The 24,101-nt window shown below is 39.0% G+C and overlaps 1 protein-coding gene across 2 annotated transcripts in view; it reads right to left on the bottom strand.

Moving 5' to 3' along the window:
• Positions 1 to 24,101, bottom strand: part of Wdr70 (WD repeat domain 70) — a 197,363-nt gene that overhangs the window by 107,701 nt on the left and 65,561 nt on the right. For both annotated transcript variants that reach the window (XM_041631318.1, XM_041631319.1), the window contains one exon: positions 13,515 to 13,591. In XM_041631318.1, coding sequence (XP_041487252.1) covers positions 13,515 to 13,591 — 77 coding nt within the window. The remainder of the gene's footprint in view (positions 1 to 13,514; positions 13,592 to 24,101) is intronic.

The raw sequence follows: 24,101 nt of genomic DNA, 5'->3' as shown, positions 1-24,101 counted from the left end.
CACACTCATTTTAAAATATCTTCTATAATGCTGCTCACTACATCTAAAGAGGCATCTCCCTAGCCAAGTGGTAGTGGTGCAAGCCTTTAATCCCAGCACTCAGGAGGCAGAAACATCAGATATCTGTGAGTTCGAGGCTAGTCTGATCTACAGAGCAAGTTCCAGGACAGCCAAGGCTATACAGAGAAGCACTGTCTCGAAAAAGAAAAACAAACAAACAAACATAAAGAGAGGTGTCCTCCTCTGTCTCCACACAACCAACCACTCTTTTTAATTCCAGGTTAATAATCAATTCCCCAGAGACTTGTACTTTCCAGAGCACTTGAGGCCTCCTCATAGATCCCCTCAGTAGAACGTGCTTAGATCTACTCACTTTTTCATGAGTACTATAAATGTCTATTGTATTATAAATTCTAAGAATTTTCATATATCTACCGTTTCTAGCTAAACCCATGCAATAGTAAGCTGTCAATAAACATGCTAATTGACAGGCAAGACAGTTTTACAGCAAAAGCAGAAAGGAATTCAGGAAGCTAAAACTGTATATTTGTAAAAGATATTTTTTCTCTGAAAATAACAAATCATGTAGATTATGAGAAAGATTTGTAATATGGTAGCTATTGAGTCACATAGTAAACTTGCCTGGGTAAGATTAGGACTAGTAATTTTACTACATACATAGAATAAAAAAAGTTAGTCTATGTCTCTGACTCTTCTATGTAAAGATAGATTTCTTTTTTTTATTTATTTATTATGTATACAGTGTTCTGTCTGCATGTACAACTGCAGGTCAGAAGAGGGCACCAGATCTCATTACAGACGGTTGTGAGCCATCATGTGGTTGCTGGGAATTGAACTCAGGACCTCTGGAAAAACAGCCAGTGCTCTTAACCACTGACCCATCTCTGCAGCTCTGTAAAGATAGATTTCTGTACATCAGTTTCTGCTGGACAGAATATCATCTTCCACAAATATACAATGTTTGACTGTTATTGCAGGACTCAAAGGAGCACATGATGTTTAAACCAACCTGCATAATGCAATATGTGCTTCATGATAAGCTGATACCGATCACTTTTCTTTCACTGTAACTAAAAGATCCAAGCCCATACATAAACATGCATCCAAGGGAAGTCAGTAAATATAGTTTGTGAGACATTCACATTTTCTTCAACTTTATTTTGTTAGTATTATAACGGAAAACTTCTCCGGGAAAGAGCTACTGGTTTTACTCAGAGTACTTTTTTAAAGGCAATAAGTAACAAAAGCTAATGTTTTCATCAAGACAAATTTTAGAAACATTATCACAAGGAGGGACAGTTTACAAGACAGAAATAGCTCACAAAGTTGTATAAACTTACAAAGTTTAGAAAAGCAGTGGAAAGGGAAACTCATTATTCACACTTCCCTAAAAAGCATCCCTGTCCACCTGCCACTCTAGCAAATGTTAACAGGAAACTAGAAAGATGATGACATTTGTCCACATTAGCGATGGATTCAGTATTACAAGGAGCAAAAGAAAAGGGCTCAGGAAATAGAACGGAAATAAATTTGGTAATTTTGACCACAAAATAATTCATTATAGGGGCTGGAGAGATGGCTCAGAGGTTAAGAGCATTGGCTGCTCTTCCAGAGGTCCTGAGTTCAATTCCCAGCAACCACATGGTGGCTCACAACCATCTGTACTTAGATCTGGCGCCCTCCTCTGGCGTGTGGGCATACATTGAGGCAGAATGTTGTATACATAATAAATAAATAAATCTTTTAAAAAATAATAATAATTCATTATATTCAAGACTTTGGGGAGGGGGATAATCGGGCAAAACAAAAATAACTTTTTATCTTTCTTTATGATTTTCAAAAATCAGAAAATACATAATATGCAAATACCTTTAATTCCCATTTCCACACCAAAATTCATTTCATGGATTCTCACACCAGCAGCATTCTTCTTCCTAGGATATTACCTAATGAGCGGCTATCATAGCACAAATCAGTCCTGTTAGCACACAAATTCATTTAGAAATGGAGGCACTGCTGTAATTGAACTGTTGCTACTTGCCTCAGAAATCTCCAGAAGGAATTCAAACTACTTTCTATTAAATCCTCTGTTAATGGGATACTGGTAAGCAAATATACCCTTCAATCCTTTGTAGCTTTCCATAATCTCCTTTTCAAATCAGTGTATAAATTAGTAGATTTAAAACAAGTAAATAAATTAGTAGCTATTCTGAAATTATATTGACAACATTTTCACATGGATCTCAAAAAGGAAGAAATTCTAATTAGCTTTCCACAGTTTATAATCCTCATTTATGAATTATTATTCAGTATTGATATTTCCTGAACAAAAGAGATTGCTAATTAAAAACTACAAATATACAGTGAACTACTATAAACTTGGAATCCATCAAGCAATCATCCAACATTTTTGAAGGTGTAAACATCTTATGTTCTCTGCAGATGGAAATGCAGAATGCTGTATAAAACACACCACAGTCAATTTTGCATTAAATGTCTTATCTCTGGACATATAAGATGCATATAAGATGTCTATATCTATACTGTAAGATGATAAATCTTGAAAGTACTAGAAAAAGTCTAAGTTAAATGAAGGCATTAGAGCATAGCAGGAACAGTCATTCACATGGTTACTCCTAGATAACGCTTGACTGCTCAGAAATTTAACTCCTCCACAGTATTTCATTGACTTCTTTGAGTAAAAAAGCACGAGTGGCAGGAAGAGTTCTGCATCTGCTTTATTAGTAAAACTGAAAATATGTTACTGTTTCAAAGCATTGCATAATAGATTTATAAGCAGCCTCAATTATGTCACCAGTATTAATAATACATTTCCTCTTTAAAGTCAAACACAGAAATTCTCTTCTGCCTGGCACTTTTAAATACTTCTGGTTAGCATATATTTACTTTAAGTCACTAAAACTCCAAAACACGATTAATAAGTCCTCAGTCGGTTCTTGTTGTTTGTGTGCGCATGAAGAGTTGTGCTTGACTACCTCCCGGGCCCTCAGAAAGTTTCCGATGCATTCTTTACAAATGACTTCAAAATGACTGAATAAATAAAGCCCTATTTTATGTTCTTACAATTCCAAACAAAATACTTATCCTACAGTCTCAATTTCTCACCAAACTGGCACTTTTCTAGGATCCTAAGTTGCATAGTAACATGTTTCTTCATAGAAACTGAAGTTTTCCTTTAAAACTAAGCAAGATGACAATGGGGTTGTGCTGTGGGAACTCCTTCTGCTCCTTCAGCCAATAACCTTTAAGATTCCAGCCCACTTAGGCGTGGTCTCTTATACTATAAATGCAGCTGTAAAGCCTGCACTCACTCTCTTGCTTCAGGCTCTCACCTCTGGCTGCTAGACTCTGTTCCTGTTCTCTATTTGTGCAGAGGACTATTATCTAGGGCAGTGATCTATAAGTCTCCCCTAAATAAATAACCCTTTATTATATATAATTCTGAACTAGTGTGGTATATTATTTTGTATCTTCTGCCATCATCTGGCACCTGAACGTGGGGATCAGTCCACACTTTTTGGGATCATTCTGCCAGCTGTGTGGTGCATTGGGCACTGACTCTCCTACCTGCCACTTTAGCGGGCCCTCAGACACAGCAGGCTGCTGCTAAGCACTTCCTGACTGGTAACCCACATACCAGCCCACACACCGTTGCCTGTGATCCCCACAGTGCACAACGTCTGCAACTTGTACTGATGGAAAACTGTGGGTTTTCTCTTTATCCTCGGACTCAACTGTCAGAATCATTTGATCACCTTAATAACTGTTCTTCATTTGTTAAACAAAGCATATTTTTCAGTATCTAAGAAAGCAACATGTGCTGTTCGTCTCTTGGCCACGTGGCTGCAACTACAACACCTGCTGGCCGATAACGATTATTACACCTACTCAAATTCATTGTAATTGCCTTATGACAGGTAAGATCTAAAAAACTACAAAAAAATGACTGATAAGATCCGGGAGTTCAATAATTACTTTGCTTATATTATGGAAGGTATTATCCAAGACTTATGCTATTTTTCATCCCTTTATTTGATTCTAGGAATTAGCTTTGTTTTTAATATTATCTCATTAAAAAATGGTTCAATACTACAGAGAGGGATAGCATCAATTGACAAAATTATCTGAAAGAATTTGAGCTGTTGAATCTGTCCAGAATCTGTTGAAATGTTATGATATGTCCAAGGATGAGACATTATCTTTACTGAACAAGTTGGAATCCTCAGTGAAGACATAGAACAGAACACTGGACAGGAGATACAGACTTTACAAAAGAGAGTAGTAAAAAGATTTGAAAAGATTGAGGAAGTTATTGAAACTGATGAGCAGGGACAGAAGGTACAAGGACAGGATTTAGCCTCATCAGTACATGCCAGACCCCTGGATGACTTACACAGAGTTTTAACTGCACATCCGGTAACTTCCTCAGAAAGGCCATCTGACACAAAGTACCCTAGGGTAGTCAAAGAATATCCATGGGAACCAATACGTATAAGCAATCTAAAAGAAATAAAAATGAGCAATAGTTTCTTATGAGCTACACTGACCATTTGTCAGGGAAATGGTGAAAAAGTGGGCTTCAAGCATTTAATTCAGATAACAAAATGTTGTCCATGTAATGGTAAATTATAGACTTAGGAAACCTAGATGATGCAAACCTGCCCAGAATCTGGAAGTCAGCAAGAAAAGCCTCCTAAGAGAATGGCAAAAGCCATGTGCTAAAACTCCTGTTAGATAAATTGCTTAGTCTTCTCTCTCGTAGGGCCCACAGGTCTACCCCTCCTCCCAGGGTTCATATTGAGGATAGCTTGCAGTTTCTGGCAAAACATCTTGTTTGTTCCTGTGCTCCCTCTTCCCACCCTGGTGGTTAGCTATAGGGGAGTGGTTTGCTTGGTGTTAAGCCTGGTAATTTCCAACCTGCCTGAGGGATTTCCACTGTGCAGCAGTTAGGTATATGAGGTTTTCTCTAAGTGTGAATGCATTCAGCATTCTTTCTTAATGAATGACCCACATCTCTTGTGTTCCTTAATCTCCAGCCCCTTACCCAACTCGCAAACTGTCCCATAGCTCAGGCGCTACACTTTTTTAACTATAATTCTTTTTAAAAAGGGTGGGGGAGAAGGACAAAAGGAAGGAAGGTAGAAAAAACAGGAGGAAGGGAGGGAGGGGAAAGGGAGAAAGAATGGAAAGAAAAGAAAATCAGATCTACTACTTCTTGGCAGAAGCAGAAAACACAAGGAGAAACTGAAGTGCTTCTGTAGATCTAGACCAAAAAGCAACAACAAAAATGGGGGATCCCCAAAAACACTATAACTCGGTTTACATTGCCACTGCATTCTCAGGCATAGCATGCAACAATATAACAATTTATAAACTGTAAAAATGTTAAACTGGGACTGGAGAGATGGCTCAGAGGTTAAGAGCATTGCCTGCTCTTCCAAAGGTCCTGAGTTCAATTCCCAGCAACCACATGGTGGCTCACAACCATCTGTAATGGGGTCTGGTGCCCTCTTCTGGCCTGCAGGCATATACACAGACAGAATATTGTATACATAATAAATAAATAAATAAATATTTTAAAAAAATGTTAAACTGTATTCAAAACACTCATGAATAATGCAGAAAACTAATGTTTTTTTAAGTTTCCCTCCAAAATACTTAAAATAGCAGAGAAAAAACTTTGAGTTATATGAAATTTACTTTTTTGAAATCCATTTATGTGAGCCATCACTCCTTGGAGAATTGTCCAATTATGTTTACATATGTTATTGGTTGTAAAAGTCAAGTGAAATCTGCCTAGCAGCTTTCCAGAAAAAGCCTGCAAAATTCAGTGTGTTCCGCACATGCTCTAAGAGGAGAGGATCACTGAGCTGTGAAAAAGGCCTTCACGTGCACATTAACCCATAGACCTGTGCATGAGTACCAGTTACTCAAGCCTCTATACATTCATTCTCGCTCGAATCTGTGAATCAGCAACATCCTACCATAGAGAAACGACTTGCTCACAGCTACCTGTAGAGTGTTCAATGTCCTCTGGTTCTAACTACAACATACACACTGCTTCCATGATGCCATGCCAAAATTTGGGAAATTTTAACTGTATAATTCATCTTTATAGCCTATGAAAGTTTAAAAAATATTTATAATTTACTGAATTCGATCATCAAAATCATGTATTATTGCTAATCTTCATTTCCCAAGATATGTTCCTGGGAACTCTACTCCAAGAGTGCAATACATGTTATTGGCTATGGGAAATACAAAGAGTTGCATTGTTATGTTTAGGAAATGCTTGAGGGTGTTAGGAATATTAACTGTTTTGGGTTTTGTTTGTTAATATGATTCTTTGAATCTTTCATGCATTTACTCATGGTGTTGGACTCCCCAAATGAAGACTAAGGAATCTTTTCTCCACAGACATCTCATACATCCTAGCAGTCTGAGACTCTAGTATAAAAATCCATTGTTGAAAAATCACTGACAACTCAACTCTCATAATCTAAGAAGTACTGATGTGCAGGACTTAAAATATTGCCAAGAAAAAAAACTGATTAAGTAGAGAATAGGTTAGCTATTAAGTCTCATGAACTCCCTTTTCTACATCTTAAAGTCAGCTTTTATTGGGGGAGAAAGGAGTGGTGGTGGCATCTATATAAGCAGATATTAAGAAAAATCCCCCATAATATTTTTATTTTGAAAGCTTCAAAGCTTTTTCGCTATAAATGGCACAATAAACACCTACACACTCTTCCCAACAAGCAGCGCACACAGTTTGGTAGTGTCACCTCTGGACCCATTCCTGCTCTAATTTGCTGTTATGTAACTCTTGCGCACCTCACTATATTGTTTCTAATCATTGTCAGTGCAATATAGGAATGACCATTTTTATAACCACAATCCTACATCAATACAACTACTCGTGTAGTTTACAGCTGATGTAAAATAACTCATTCATAAAGTTCAATGGTTTAGAAGAACAAGCAGACATTTCTCAGGAAGCTGCCAGTCCACTGAGTTGTCCCCACTAACTGGGTTAGCATGTGCACTCCATACTCGGTCCTGCCAATCTAGCCCAAGCTCAAGTTTGAGTTTGACTGACTATAAACTTATAGTCTAGAAAAACCTAAGATAAGACTGAACTCTTCACTGCATCATTCCCCTGCAGAGAGTAAACAGGACTTGATCAGAGAGCAACGCCACAGCCTAACACTGAAGAGTCTTAGCTGAGAACACATCATTTCTATGACTCTGTTGGCTAGCTTAGAGAAAAGGTGTGGGGAACAGCCACCATCTTCTAAGGGAAGTTGTTACACAGACATATTGACAAAAGCATGATAGAAGAAAAGACAAAGAACTAGGGTCATTTTTTTTCAATCCTCTGACCCATTATTAAAATGTCCCCAAATGCTCCTTCACTGTAGTAATATGGGGCGGCAGGGCTGCGTCCCCCACACCCGGCCGCCCACATGGCTAGCTTATGCCCCAAAATAATTACACAGACACTGTATTCTTTTAAGCACTGCTTGGCCCTTTAGCTCTAGCACTTATAGGCTAATTCTCACATCCCGATCAACCCATCTCTAATAATCTGTGAGCACCAGTCTTACCGGGAAGATTCTAGCCTAGTCCATCCTGGGTCAGAGCTTCATCCCGGGAGCGGGGCATGGCGTCTCTCTCTCAGGCATCTGCTCCCGAGAGAGCTGTGGAGTCTCTGCGCTCACTTCCTCTTCCTCCCAGCGTCCTGTTCTGTTTACCCCTCCCACCTATCCTCTTGGTCCTTTTTTTCTTTTCTTGGAAGGAAATGAAATCAAATCAAGATTCACAGGTTACATGACTGTGTAATGGCTCCCATCATCTTTTACTTCACAGTCATTCCTGACCTTTTCTGTCTCTTCAAGACATTTCCTTTTTTGTTCAGAAGCAAAATAATCTACTCATTTCACAGTATATAAAATTAGACTTAGGGCTGGTGAGACAGCTGAGTCAGTAAAGCAGCTTGACCCCAAGCATGTCAACCTAATAGCCACTCCCAAAGTCCACGTGGTGGAAGGAGAGGACTGACTCTGACTTCACACATTAACACACATTAGGTAGGTGATAAAAAGACAGAAAGACAGACAGACTGATATATAGATAGACAGACAGATAGACAGACACATTGATACATACATATATATATATGTGCACACATACATTATAGACAGAGATGACAGAAAGGTACATACATACATAATAGATAGAGATAGATAGATAGATGATAGATTGATACATATGTAACATACATACATACACATAAGGCAGGGCAATAGCGCAAGCACAAGCAAGCGCGTGCAAACTCACAATGAGTAAGCAAAATTGGCCAAGACAACCTGTCAGCGGACCAAAAGCATGGTAACTAACTAATGACATGTGCTCCTAGCCAATCACAACACGCCAGCAGTGACTGCCAGTTTCAAAAGGACCAAACAGAAACATTCCTGTGGCAGCATAAATTTCCTAACCCTATAAAAATCCCCAACTTGTTTACAATAAAGAGTTTCTGTATTGGAATCTCCCTGAGTCTGTGTCATTGCCTCTGTGTCTTCTCAACCCTGTGCCCCACCCCCAGAAACAGGGAGAGCACAACAGGCCGCAGCAACAAGACCGCAAAAACTACATGCATACATGTATACATACATACATGCATAATAGGTAGATAAATGATACATACATACATACACACATACATAATAGATAGAGATAGATGGCAGATAGATAAATAGACAGACAGACAGACAGGAAAAAGAGAGATGACGGATAGATGTTTCAAATAATAAAATAAAGCCTAAACATATTTTTTTACTTATAAGTAAAATCATTCTAGTTCCTCATATACTTTGCATGTTATAGATAGTAATCTCTTTAAAGAACTAAATTCCATTTCCTCTTTCATTAATTTCCATAAAAGCAACTTCACTTCAAAGTTCTTTATGAAATTTCCTCATGTTTTCCCCGAAAAGAGGGTATATCATGGGCAACCTTTCGACACTGCTGCCTGCTGGTGACCGTTTAATACTGCATATGTGGCCTAACTTTGTACAGACCACTGCAGTCTGCATTCAAAACGGAACTTTGATATTTTAAAAGAAATCTTTGGGTCTCAAGTTGTCCCAAAGACTGCAGAAGTCTAGCCCTCAGCTTATAAACTGCAACTTTGCCACAGCCCTGGCTCCTCCTCTTTCACAAAAGCCTTGATCCACTTTGCGGCCACTGTATTTTTTCTTCCCTCAGTTACTGTATGTGTGCCACTGCCCAACTACTCTTCCATATTCTGTCTCTCCTGATGACTGATGGAGACAGGCATTATTACCCAGCTTAAAAGCCCTGGGATTCGTAGACAAACATTTCACAGTGAGTTACTACAGAAAAATAGACAGGATTAGAAAGAAATAACAAAGACTGAGAAGATGACAAAACTGCACCAAAAAAAAAAAAAAGGCATTAAAATGCCAACAGTTTAAAGCTGTCTTCAACACGCAACCACTGCCTCTGCCTCAGAAAGCAATTTCCCGCAGCTAAAATTTTTACTAATTTTTCATTATAAAGGTGGGAAAAATTCACTCGCAAATTTTTAACTCCAACATTTTGCTTTCCCTCTCATAGGATTTAGTCTTCTATTAAGGCTACATAAAATGGGAAGCCAAATGAACAGGAACTCTCCCAAGTGAGGGGAATATTCTGCCACAAGGAGGTAGACCAAGAAAGGCATTTCAACTTACTTTACAGAAAAGGTAACTAAAACAGTTAAGATGTCCTCTCCAAAATTCCTTGATTGCTACAGGCATGCCACAGTGCTCGATGACAATTACTGTAACTGCTGATCTCACCAAATGGAGGGAAAGCATTGAGAGGTCCATGTCAACAGACATCTTCCGCAAACTTCCTTAAGAACTTTTGGGTGATTCCTGTATTCATTTATTGACTGATTTATGTCCCATGTGAATGTGTGGAAGTCAGAGGATAAGAGTCAGTTCTTACCATGTAAGCTCCAGATATGGCTTCTACTCAATGAATAATCTCACCAGCCTTTTGTGGGTTTTTTAGAAGAAAAAAAAAAAAAAAAAATATATATATATATATATATATATATATATATATATATATATATATAGTTTCACATGGGGGAAAAAAAGAAAGTATCAGTTACTTCATTTTCATCACAAAAATCATCAGGAAGAACTTTGAACTCTAAGAACAGGAACTGATTTTGAAATTTCTACTTGAAATTATATTTTTAAAATGTGTAGAAACATTATATGAAATAGCCGCTAAATCTAACCATTTTAGCCATAAGAATGCTTGACATATATCAACTGCAAGACAAGGAAGACTTTTAAAATTTAACTGAAAAGTTAATACTCATAGTGGGGCTGGAGAGTTGGCTCAGTTGTTGTTCTTACGGAAGATTGGAGTTTGGCTCCAAGGCCACATGGTAGCTAGCTGTAACTCCAGTTCCAGAAGATCTGACGCCCTCTTCTGGCCTCCTCAGGCAGTGCACACATGTGGTGCACAAACATTCATTCAGGCAAAACACTCATGAACATACAATAAAAACAAATAAAACTTTCCTTAAAAAGAAAGTTAATAATCATAATTCTGAAGAGGCATGAAAATTTATACACATAGAAGTGAATATCAAAATCTTTCAAACACTGACAGTTGGGTCCTGGGTCTTTAAAACTACTTCACTATATATACCTGGGTCTATAGAGGACACTCAATTGTCACTTATCTGTCAGTAATAAATCTTAGTGATACTTCATGCAGGCCTATATCACTCTATAGTTTTGTAGTATTCTACCAAAAATTCAATAAAAATCTGCCTAAGAAATCAAGAATTCTTGCCACTATTTATTTTCCATAATCCAATACTAAGTAAATAAAATGTCCTGAATCTTTTTTCAATTGAAATCTCTAAGATAATCACAAAACAATGTGCCCAGATCTACCTTCAAATTGATGTGATCATTTAAATTAAGACAAATTTTTGGAGCTCAAAGCAAAGAAATCCAGGGAAGGAAGCTAATCCTGGATTCCTTTGTGTCAGTATCTTGAGAGTTAACTGAACAAAGATGGATAATTACCCAATATATCTCAGAAGCAGGAAGACAGATAAAGTGATAATAGGTAGAATGGTAAGGAGTCTCAATCAAGAAACCCTGCACATTCTATTATTTGGTACAATAATAGCCCAACTTTTTCCTCCCCTGCACTAGTCTGTAATAGTTGCCATGACAAAGTGGGTTAAAGAGATGGATCAGTAGTTAAGAGTGTCTGCTGCTCTTTCAGGGAACCAGAGCTCTGGTCCTAGCACCCTCACCAGGCAGCTCACAATCTATAACTCCAATTCCAGGGCCTGATGCCCTCTTTGGATCTCTGGAAGCACACACACTCATGTGTACACACAGGAACACACACACACATACAAATAAGATAAATCTTCAAAGTGTCATAGAGTAGGTTGCTTAAGGAGTAGAAATTTATATAGTTCCAGAGGCTAAAAGTCTAAGATGAAGGTGCTGGGAAATTTGTTTCTCCCAAGACCCTTTCTCCTTGGCTCCTAGACAGCTAGCTGCTTCCTCACTGTGCCATTCCGTGGCCTTTTCTCTCTGGGTATGCATCCCTCGTGTCTTTTCTTATAAGAACACCAGCTGTGCTACATCAGCTCACCTTCACAGCCTCATCACTATCTCTTTTATGACATTAACTCCAAAAACAATCACATTCTAAAATACTAAGAGTACTGAGGAACAAAGTCCGTAATACATGTCCTTCCTACTTAGACAGATTCTGTGCTAAGGACTCAATTACATTAGTGCCATACCCTTACCCTGTGTCATACTATCAGGCTGTAAGGTACTACAAATTACAAAATGGCTCCCATCACATATTACCAACCCACAAGTAAAACTGAATTTCTTTAATAACCATTTTTATCTTCAGTGCCATCCAGTTTTCATTGACATCTACTTCTAAGAAAATTTTATTCAACTCTGCTTTATTATGCACTTCTTACTCCAGTAAAGTTTATGAAACAAAAAAGACACTTGGCTTAATACTTCTGTGACTGGCAGGTTGCTATCCATGGGAGATCTGCCCTTTCTGAAGAGAAATGTGGGAGGAGTGGACACAGGGACCAGGGGAGGGGCTGGGAGGAGAGAAGGGCAGGGAAACTGAGACTGGGGTATAATAAATAAAATAATTAGGCGACTGTCTTTTGCCTTCCTTTTCAGATTCATTTCCTATCATTCTCATCTTTCCTACCAACCTAAAAACATCAACTACGTCATCTTTCTTTCCCTCAAATATGCTCTATGGTCTTCTCATCTCAGGGTCTCTAAACATACATCACTTTGACCAGGAAAGCTTCTTCCCTTGTAGCAGCCTCGTTTGTATGATTTAAGTGTCAACTGAAAGGAGACTTTCTCGGGGTCAGGATGGGTTCAGTGGTAGACTCTTTGCCTAGCCCTAGATTTAGCCCTATACCTTAAGAACAACAACAACAACAACAATAACTCACTCTGTATTCTGTTAATTCTTCTATATTCTCTTTTGATGTCTGTGGTGTGTGTGTGTGTGTGTGTGTATGTGTGCGGGCGTGCAGTTGTGCACACCATGGTATACCTGTGGAAGTCATAGGACCACTTGAAGGAGTCTATGTGATCAACAAGGATCAAGTTCAGATCATTAGGCATTCAGGCAGGCACCTTCACCCCTAACCCATTCATCTCTCACCCTCTCTAGCCTTCTTTTCCTTTAGTTTAACTTTATCCTCAACAGTACTTAGCAAATATAAAACTACACTGTTTAGCTTTGGGTATACCTGCACTTTTGTCTTGTAACACTCACTTCCAATGGAACACAAGCCTCATGATGAGAAACTCAGTGGAGTACTTGGTGAGCATTCTCTGATTATAATGTTCCCTAGTTCAGCCCATTACTAACCACTATTTTAAGTCAAAGGCCAAGTAAAAGATCAATCGAGCTGTAAGCCACATGAGTTTATTACTTACAGACTTCTCTTAAAAGTGGTAAAGGATATTGTGCTTCAAGTCTAGTGATCCTCACACAGAACTCTGGTCCAGGAAAGAAAACGGGTGCATTCCCATTTCAAACGGAAGTCAGTCTTCACTGCAGGGAATTGTTAGTCATGCTTTCAGAGCCATTTAGATTCTCTTACTAGCATCAATCTAATCCAGTGTGTCCCGTGATAAACTCCACAGGAATTTACAAAGTCTCTCATTTCCATAGCATCCATGTCTGTTTAACTAAACTTTATACTACAACTGCAGTCAAAGCAAAGTCAAGAACTGGAACACAAACACCAGGATTCCTGCTGCTCTAGTTCTCACTTTACCAAGGTCGTCACGATACAACTGGTAAGAGATGCTGAAAGATATGAAAACATTCAAAACACTACCAACAATACTCACGCATCATTTGAGCAAGTCATAAATTCTCCTTTTATTTTGGGATGCCATGAGCCAGTATGAAGCATTGCTGTGTGACCCTTAAAGAAGAAAGAGGGGGTATTTAACAGGTAAAACAAACTGACATCACACATTTAAAAGTAAAGCCTTTGAACACTTTTACACAAGTAAAAAGCATACTATTTTACTTATAAACTAGCATTATTTTATCCCAATCTCATCTCATAACATACTTTATTTCACTTTTATAGCCCTCTCTGAGCACTCTAAGAGCTAGCTGTGCTTACCTGTACCAGTCACCTAGTAAGGGGGAAGCAGAGTATGTTCTCTTTAGGAAAAGATTAATGGGAAAACTCAAGGCAGACAGGTCCTTCTTTAAAGTCATGATCTTTTCTTTAATAGAAAATCATTAGTAAAACAGAGTATTTATAAACAAGCAAAACAAGAGATCAAAGAAGAAAATCCTTACTTCCTAAAACTTTCTACAACCTAGCTCTAAAAATAAATATAAGAGAAAAATATTTAAAATGAGCAGGGAAATTTTCTCTACCTAACATAGAGAATAAAAAAATAATAGAACCAAAGCAACATGATAACGGTCTAAAAATTAGTATACAATGAAAGCCACCAGAGTACACACAAACACGCCATACCACACCATTTCAGGAACAGGGTTAGGGAGACGCTCATACATAGAAAGCCAGGATCAAGTGAGGCAGAAAAGAGGCCAACGGTTTTTTAGTAGAGTAATGGCAGTGTCTCTAACTAAGTCTAAAATAAAGCTATACCTTTTTTTTACAAAAAAGAAAGAGAGAGAGAGATGGAGGGAAAAAGGGAGGGAAGGAAGGAAGGAGAGAAGGAAGGAAGGAGAGAAGGAAGGAAGGAAGGAAGGAAGGAAGGAAGGAAGGAAGGAAAATATACAGATTAAAACAACCTACAAGAAAAAATACCTCTCTAGAAAGAATGAACTGGAAAGTGGTACCTGGTGATCATTTCCTGTCCAAATTGTCTACAATACCTCAAATAGTATTTGGGGTCATCCTAACAATTCTATAAAATTGTCCACAATACTCAAACAGTATTTGAGGCCATCCTAATAATTCTATAAAACAAACATGGACCACCAAGGTGGAGACTCTTGGACTACAGTAAAGAGACATGAATTGAAGCAATACCTATGGGGACCAGTCAAAAAGATGGGGATGGCCTTTCCTTTATCTGAATCTGCGACAATGTTTCTAACTCTCTACTTGTCATATCTACCAGGACTTATGTCCAATTGGAAAAATCTTGATTTATCGTCTCTAATTTTCAATCCAATTCTCAGCTATAAACTCAGGAGCCATCCTTAAATACTCCCATAGCCTAATCCCCCAATCTTCCAGATTCAATCAAATTCCATCTACCAACCAGTCTCTTGCTAAGTCTATCCAAAATTCATTTCAAGTCTCTATATTTTTCTCTTGCACCACTATGACTCTTATATAAGCCAACATTATCTCATGTTTCTTCATCAGTTATTCTTTATGTTAACAGTCTCTTTACTTTAACTCTTATCTCATGTGTTCCACACACCATGGTAAGCCCTTTAAAAATACAGGTTTATGATAGTTTATGAAGTCATGAGTGCCACCAGAATGCATTACATATATAAGGAATTGGCAAAGGGGGTTGGAGAGATGGCTCAGAGGTTAAGAGCTCTTGCAGAGGACCCAGGTTCAATTCCAAGCACCCACATGGCAGCTCACAACTGTCTATAACTCCAGTTCCAGAAAATAAAAAATGCACATAATTTTTTTAACTTTTTTAAAAAAAGAAATTGTCAAAGAATTAAAGAAAATGATACAGTTCTAATGCCACTCCTCTGTATCTAGCCCTTTAGTCTAAACAAATTGCATTTCCTGCTTAGTTTCTTTGCAACTCCACTGTGTTCCTTCCTGCCCAACAGGCACCAGCTGTTGCCTGCCTTTTGGTTCTCTACTACACAGAGCTCCTTCTACAGCATGCTTTCCCACCTGCTGGAAGCCTCTCTTATTTTCACTTTCTTATGATAACTTTTTCGTTCTTCCAGCCTCAGTTTATGGGCTACTTAATCCACTAAGTACACCCTAGCCCTTTAAGTAAACACAGGTTAACCCACTATTCTTTTCCACAGCACCTATTTCCCTAATAATAGCAATCATAATGTGAGATTCTTTATTCATTTATTTGGCTTTTGAAAAAAGTGGTTTTCATACATGAGTATTCACAGATGGGACAATCTAAAATTTAATATGACTGGAAACAAATGAACCTTGCTGTGTTTCCAATAAGGAAAACTTAAGAAAGGCAGACTCTGAACTGACATCTGGGGATTCTACATGGGACCCAACTAAGCCTTCTAAATGTGGGTGATAGTTACGAGGCTTGATCTGTTAGGGGGAAGGGCTGGCAGTAAGACCAGGGCCTATACTGGGTACATGAACTGATTTTTTTGGAGCGCATTCCCTATGGTGGGATACCTTGCTCAACCTTGATACAGGGAGGAGGGGCTTGGTCCTGCCTCATCCTGGTATACCAGACTCTGTTGACTCCCCAAGGGAGGCCTTATCCCCTCTGAGGAGTGGATGAGGAGTGGGAATGGGGGAGGTGTGGGAGGCAGGAGAAGGGGATAACTGGGGCTAGATTGTAAAACTAAAAATAAATAAATAAATAAATAAATATTTTTTAAAAAAAGAGAAAAAAGGCTAAAAGGAAGGTAGAGGGATATATACCCCTGCAATGGACTGAATGGTTGTCTCCCAAAATATGTCCTTATCCTAGGTCCTGGTGTCTATGAAGGGAATCTTGTTTAGAAAAACAGTATTTTCCGGCATAAATAAGAATCTCGATGGACACATCTACAATGCAATCCCTAAGGCTCAGGGAAAACCACGGTGCCAGGACAACTGTTTCTGCATAGCAAATATGACAGGAAAGCTGCACCCTAAGAAATCTCAAAAACACGGGTGCCTAAACATGGCATGCATAAAGGCAACACCAGCAAGTATGACAATATGAGTCAGAGGGAATTTCACAAGGTCCCACTCCTAGATAAGGGCTATAGGCAATCAGTGACTGATGAGAAAGAATCAGTTTCTCTAGGGACAAGCTCCCTGGTGGGGTAAGACAAACGCATCCACATACAACCCTAAATAGACTCAAGTGAGGGCCGAGTACATGGGTGTGTGTGTGCACGCGCACACGTGTGTGTGTTTGCATCTGTCTGTCTATGTCTATATGTGAAAAAATAATAAAGAGAAAGAAGTCATGAAACTGAGAGAGAGTAGGGGACACTGGAGGAACTGAAAGGAGAAGGCAAGATGAAAACTGTTAAATATATCACTCATGTATAAAATTCTCAGAAAAATAAAAAATAGAATTCAATATTCATAATTTTGGTTTTAATTTAAGAATTTAATTTAGTTAAAGAATCTCTAAATAAGCTAACAATGTGGGTCCCACACTCGGTGGTGAATGTCTTCTAAAAGACAACAGGGGATACAAGAGAAGCCTATGTGGGGGTGAAGGTTGACACTAGTAGTAATCCAGCCACAAGAAGAGAAATCATCAGAGCAAAATGAAACACGAGCCATCCCTTCGAGCAGTGAAGACCCCTTGGGAGTCCACCAACCCTTTCACAGGATTCCCTATCAGATGTCCTGCATATCAGATATTTACACGACGGTCGCCACACCATGAGGAACTGTATTAAAGGGTCAAAGCATGAGGGAGGACGAGAACCACTGCCTTAGAGCCACTGTAGGAATATGGTCCTACTGATACCTTTACTTATGATTTCTGGCCTCAAAAATTGTGAAGGAGTTAATCATGTTTAAAACCAGCCACAATATTTGTGGTAATTAATTATAGTAGCCTGTAGAAACTAGAAAATACTCTCAGTTTAAGACCAAAATTATAAGTATTGAATTCTAATTAACACATTTGTTTTCTCTTTACAGTGGTATGCATTAACAATTCTAAACTGCTTTCAATGTAATGAAGAATTAATCCAGTAAAGAATTATGCTGAGGTTGATGTGAATCAGGTTTTTCACTGTTGGAAGAAATAGCTTCAAAAATAGGAAAGGCTCACAATGAACTTGGTGGTGTTTTAAACTAATCTGTAGATATGAACAGAGTCGTTTGTGCTGAGTATCTGGAAACCACACACTGTAAGAAATTTAGCAAAGAGGTCCTGTATTCTAACAATGAATTTCCAGAGCTTCCTAGAGAAATGACTGATGACAGCATTGCCAAAGGCATAGAGGAACCTGAAACATCTCACTTTGCCAAAAAGAGAGCACTGCAAAAATGACGAGGCAGGTGAAGCATTAAAATACAGGCTGGAGGGGCTGGAGAGTTGACTCAGAGGTTAAGAGCATTGCCTGCTCTTCCAAAGGTCCTGAGTTCAATTCCCAGCAACCACATGGTGGCTCACAACCATCTGCAATGGGGTCTGGTGCACTCTTCTGGCCTGCAGGCATACACACAGACAGAACATTGTATACATAATAAATAAATAAATATAAAAAAAAATACAGGCTGGAGGGGCTTCAGCCTCTGGGAAATTTACAACATCAAAACAAATAATGACAGGAAGGGGACTTCAAACCACTGCTAATTATTTCAAATCCCAGGCATTATGGTACACACAGCTAATCTCAGCACTCAGAGTAAAGCAAACACGGAAGGGGGAGGGTTTCTTACTCATCTCCTTATAATATGATGTTAATTGATAAATATAAAATGATTTTTCAATCACCACAGAAATAATTTTTATTTTATTTATTTATTTATTTTTATTTTTTGGTTTTTCGAGACAGGGTTTCTCTGTGGCTTTGGAGCCTGTCCTGGAACTAGCTCTGTAGACCAGGCTGGTCTCGAACTCACAGAGATCCGCCTGCTCTGCCTCCCGAGTGCTGGGATTAAAGGCGTGCACCAACACCGCCCAGCAATAATTTTTTTTCAGACAAGAATCATTAATAAATTTTAGAACTAGCAGAGGAAAACTTGAAACTGATGTTGATATTTACAGGACCACAAACTCTGCAGATTACCCAGCAACTACAAAGATGAAAAAGGTTGTTATAGGAAAGACTGATACATACTGCATTAAAAAAGTGACCAAAGTTCACACCATTAATAAGTACAAACAGACATTATGTACTTCCGTGATGAGACAAGGACACAGTATTATTTTGGTTATAATCTTAACACAAACCCTGGCACTAGGCTGGGACTCAAATCAGTGCCTTGCTCAGCCCTCATCAGAGAAGCATCTTCTTGCAGTAGATGGTGATTATCAGAGACCCACAGCTGCACAGGTGGAGAGAGAGACTTTGAAGCATTCGGCCCTTACATGAGATACAAACCTCTCCACTCAAGACTCAGGGATTGATGTGGAAGAGAAGGCAGCAAGACTGTGAGAGCCAGAGGTGGTCTTTCACTGTCCTTCAGACACAACAGGGCTGGTAAGAATACAAAATCACAAAGACAACAAGACCTGCACTAACTAAATCTAGATAAAATCCAAGCACTGAGAAGGGGAGATAGGCACAAAGTCCCACCCCAAACCAAGAAGCTATTTGCAATGACTACTTTCTGGGAAGGGAGTTTTTCCACACTGGAGTGACACTAGGTATATCAGCACTCCAGGGTAGGCCCCAGGCCCAGGAGGAGCTGGCTAACACAAAACAAACTTGGTTTGGTTTTTTTATGTGCTTCTTGTATTGTTTGTTATTTTAATTTTTTGTCTTTTGTTTGAAAGGGAGAGAGCACAAAAAGTCGGGTGTGTGTGGAGGTGGGAAGGATCTGGGAGTAACTGGGGGAGGAGAAAGATTAGGGTCTATCACATATAGCACTGTTTCTGCACAGAGCATCAGCCGGAGCTTACTAGCCCTTTCAGCATTTGCTTCTGTAGCCTAGGCGCCCTTTCACTAGGGAACATGGTGAGGCTCTGCATATTCTTAAAACTTTTTTTAACTCATGCTATTAAGTCCTGCTAACATTTCCAAGATTTGCAAATCACTGCGCTTCCATTTCATCCCTGGTGGCTAGGAGGAATTCAGAAAATACATGTAAGGAAGCAATTGAAAGCAGAAACCACTGTTTAAATGAATGATAAAAAATCAAATATTTATTTAGTTATTTAATAATTACTTGGTTTTTATTGCTTTAGAATTTCATACATGCATTGATGAGTTTTGATCAAATTCATCCCCATTCCCTCAATTCCTCAGCAATATTCTTAATATACGCAAAATTAATACAGAAAGGGTACTGAAACCTTAGTTCCTCAGTTGATGAAAAAACTATAGTGTACTAAAAGGTTCTTAGCTCCTCTTCCAGTCGGGTAGAATACACACATGCTACCCTACTCTTTATCTGATTTTAACAAAAACCACTAAAGAGATCATAGGGAGTGGTTGACAGATAAAAGAAAAAAGCAGAATGAGTACAGAATGCAAAACTTATAATAAAGTGGTCAGACTCTGGGGTGATGTTTACCTTCTGCATTCAATCCTAGGCTCTGGAGTCACCACAACTGACAAGAGTAAGCCAGCAAGGAAAGGTATGGCCTTCCTGGCTTAGACAAGGCTACTGTGTCTAGGTTGGAGGCTAGGGGTGAGGTAGGGAGAGATAACCATCTGTATGGCAAATGTCTAGTAATCTGAACCAGAACTTCTCTTTCTTTTCCTTATCCAAACATTTTTATTCTTCCAAAAAGACACCTAATTTGCATCTACAATTATTTTTAAGACATACAGCAAGTCACCAGAAAAGACAGGCAAGGCATTGGTTAAACGCTGCTGGGTGAGTTAACCAATGTAGTAGGCAGGACCTCCAGGAAGGCCCAGAAGCACCTGAGGCATTGCTGGTACATGAGCTTGAAGCTGGAATCAATTGGGTTATCAACGATGAATTGTTTCTGTGGATCCTAGCTCCAAAGTAGCTCAATTTTATCTTTGCAGTTTTTAACTTGATTACTTTTTATAGCCAATTTTCTCAGATTGCCTTCATCTATACACAGTATATAATCAAATGTGACACAGTCTTCTCTATGCTATGCTAGTGCCATAATTTCTTAGGCAGCCGACAGTTCTTGGTTCTGGAGCTCAGCCTACATCAATTGGAAATAGCCCTGCTATCAGTGGCCCAATTATCTGAAACATTTTTACCAGTTACCAGTTTTCCTTGGAGGCATTAGCAGTGATGATAACTGAACCTAAGACAATACCCTCCCCCTCACCCCTCTGCATGCTAGTTAGGAACTCTATCATTGAGCTCTATTTTCTCTCTCTCTCTCTCTCTCTCTCTCTCTCTCTCTCTCTCTCTGCATGTGTGTATCATTTTATGTGAAAGATTTAAGCATCTGTGAAATTTGATTATCCAGTTGGAAAGCAGAAGTAGGTCCAATGCCCCATAAATAAAACGGGAGTATACTGTGAGAGTGTAAATGAACAGAATATAACCTTTAGCCATCATTTGCCAAAGGGAAAAAACTATACAAAGACATATAACAAAATTCAGCAGGTGGGAGCTGGAGAGATGGCTCAGTGATTAGGAGCGCCCATCACTCTTTCATTTGGATTTGGGCCCAAGCATCTATATGGGGGTTCACAAGTATCCATAACTCCAGTTCCAGGGAATGTGAGGCCCTAGACACATATGTAGTACACATAAATACATGTGGGCAAAACACTCATACACATAAAATAAAATATATAAATCTAAAAAGGAAACTTAGAACCATCAAGTTAAGAATAGAAATTGAAAAATATCCAAAGAATTCCAAAGAAATTTAAAAGAGAAAAAGGCATTTGAGTAATGGCTCAGTTGGGGAAGTGGGTAGCTTGCAAGCACAGGAACCTGGGCCTGGTCCTCAGAACACAAAAAAACACAGGCATGCGGAGAGGTCTCAGAAGTCCCCAGATGAACACAGGCTTCACCATTGCTCTTAGTTTCCCAACAGAACTAGATGGTAAGAGATTGTCACTGAAGAGACCACACACTTTGGTGTAGGATACAGCAATGCAGGAAAGACTGAGCTGGAAGCTCCCTTCCTGCTGGCTAGGATGCCCAGTGCCAGAAATGGCTGTGGAGAAAACTCTAGTCTGACCCTAACCCTGAGCTCTGAGAAAACTTGTCTCAAAAAGTAAGATGGGGAAGTAACTGACGAGGATATTCATGTTGTCAAACTTCTGGACTCCACACATGCTTGTATGGCAATGTGTGTGCTCCTGTTCTACACACACACACACAAGAATGACAAAGAGATTTTCAATATCATTGGTCATTAAAAACTTTTTTTTTGAAATAGAAATAAAATCCATTAAACATCTACTGTGATGGCTAAAATCAGAAGATCAGCATCTCTGCTAGAGGCTACAAAATAAAAAACAGGTTCATCCAAAGTCTACACACAAATGTTCACATAACTGTGTTGTCAGAACAGTCAATGATGTGCTCGTAGGGTAAGGAGAGAAGTCAGGGTCAAGGAGAACTCAGAGGCCTTTTGCTTCATCAGCTATTGAAAGATGATACCACTGCCGAGGTAATAAAAACAACCACAGAAACACAAATTTATGAGGAAAAGGCACAGTTTCCTTTTTCCTGTTATGCTGGGGGCTGTCATACATCCACTGAGTCTGTCAGTCAGCGAGTAAGAGAAGACACAGTAAGAACTGTGCATCTCTAAGACGTCGGTGTCAACAGGGTCTTAAAGCTGTCTGACCAGATGAGAGCAGTCAGAAAGCAAGTAGAAATACTAGACAGGGCTCAGCAATAAGCCTGGGACACTGCAAGATTTAGAGGTTAAAGTGGAAAAGAATGAAGAGGAACACTCGATGAAGCAGGAAGAAATCCAAATCAGTACACTGCTAGTCAAGAAAAGATGGTTTTTGGAGGCAAAAACATAATAATCAGACTTACAGTTCTTACAGTACTGGGTAAGATAAAACAGGTGGCAGGAATACATAAGTGATTTAAGCACAACTAAGGGAATGAAAAATAATAAGAGATAAGTTCATTCAAATATATAGGCTCACTAGGTATCTAATTAATCTTTATAAAATGGAAATCATCTGCCAATTATTTAAGGAGATAAAAGAATTTTTCAATGACTTGTAGTTAGTTGGTATCTGATCTAATTTGGTCCCATTAAATATCTAAGTTTGGGCCAGGAACAGCTTTCGAATTACGATAAAAGAAAAACCCTAACAACTTAAGATGGACTCAGCCTTTAAGAACTCAGAAACTGAACTGCCTTGATTTTCCCAGTCTGGCACACTGCTCTACATTCCCGTTCTTCTGCTGTTCAGACAAGTCCACTGGGTTCATGCATGTCCGGTCTATCGCCCCCAGCCCACATGGACCCCATGAGAGCTATGAATGTGGCTCAACATAAAGCCATATACCTATCTAAAACACTATGAGGTAGGTTTTGCAATCTATTTTTTTAATATTTATTTATTTATTTATTATGTATACAATATTCTGTCTGTGTATATGCCTGAAGGCCAGAAGAGGGCGCCAGACCTCTTTACAGATGGTTTTGAGCCACCATGTGGTTGCTGGGAATTGAACCCAGGACCTTTGGAAGAGCAGGCAATGCTCTTAACCACTGAGCCATCTCTCCAGCCCCCTGCAATCTATTTTTGTAGCTCAATTTGCAGATCTGAGAGTGAACTCTGAACACAACTTTGCATCAAGATAGAACTGGCCTGACCCAAACAAAGAGCTGCCTGATGTCACAATCCGAGGCACAGCTGGTTCCCTGCCCAGTGAGCTCCACCCCAATACTCCCAAACTCAGAGATTCTATAGACAGCTCCTACTTAACCATCTAAACACTTAAACTGCCTTTTCTTATTCAAACAGCAACCCAACAGCTTACCCAATCCATTCAGATATTCAAAGCAGACCCCTCAAAAAATTGATAATTTACTGATAATTGTTGATTAGAATTGAAATATCATCTTAGAATAATAAAAAACAAACCAAGAAAAAATGGCATCCAGAAGATGTTAAAACAAGAAGGAAGGAACACCTTAGCTGTTGAGTAGTCAGGACAAGAACACAAATAAATACGCTACATTGAGAAGCTCCAAAGACTGAATGTTTTTTCTTGTTTGTAAAGACAGAAACATGACAAAGGCAAGGGGAATGTTAAGTGCTCCTGTGTTCAAACATAGACCAAAATTAGTCATAACAAAATGAAGTTCAACTAAGGATTCTTAACTGGATCTAAACAGATTCAGTACCACAGCAAACATTAGGGGAAGAATTCTAAAGTGACACCTAAGAACCATTAATGACTAAAACACCTTTTCATCAAATTAATTAGCTTTTGTCTTTCCCTCTTCATCTAAGCAATGGGTCTTGGGGGAGGCAAGAATAACAAGTTGCACAGAAGAATTAAGAAACTTCCTGTCTTATCATGTTCTGCTTTGCAGAGAGAACGCTACATATCCATGACAATGCTGCATTTTGTACCGCCCACACTTACATCTACACACACACAGCTGATCTATACTAATCTAGCCACTCTTGTGGCTGCTCCAAAGATAGCA

The sequence above is a fragment of the Microtus oregoni genome, unplaced genomic scaffold (assembly GCF_018167655.1).
Source record: "Microtus oregoni isolate MIOR12 unplaced genomic scaffold, Mior012 000036F_ref0000092, whole genome shotgun sequence".
In the NCBI taxonomy this organism is placed as follows: domain Eukaryota; kingdom Metazoa; phylum Chordata; class Mammalia; order Rodentia; family Cricetidae; genus Microtus; species Microtus oregoni.
The sequence above is the reverse complement of the archived record's forward strand: the minus strand, read 5'-3'. Positions and strand labels throughout refer to the sequence as shown.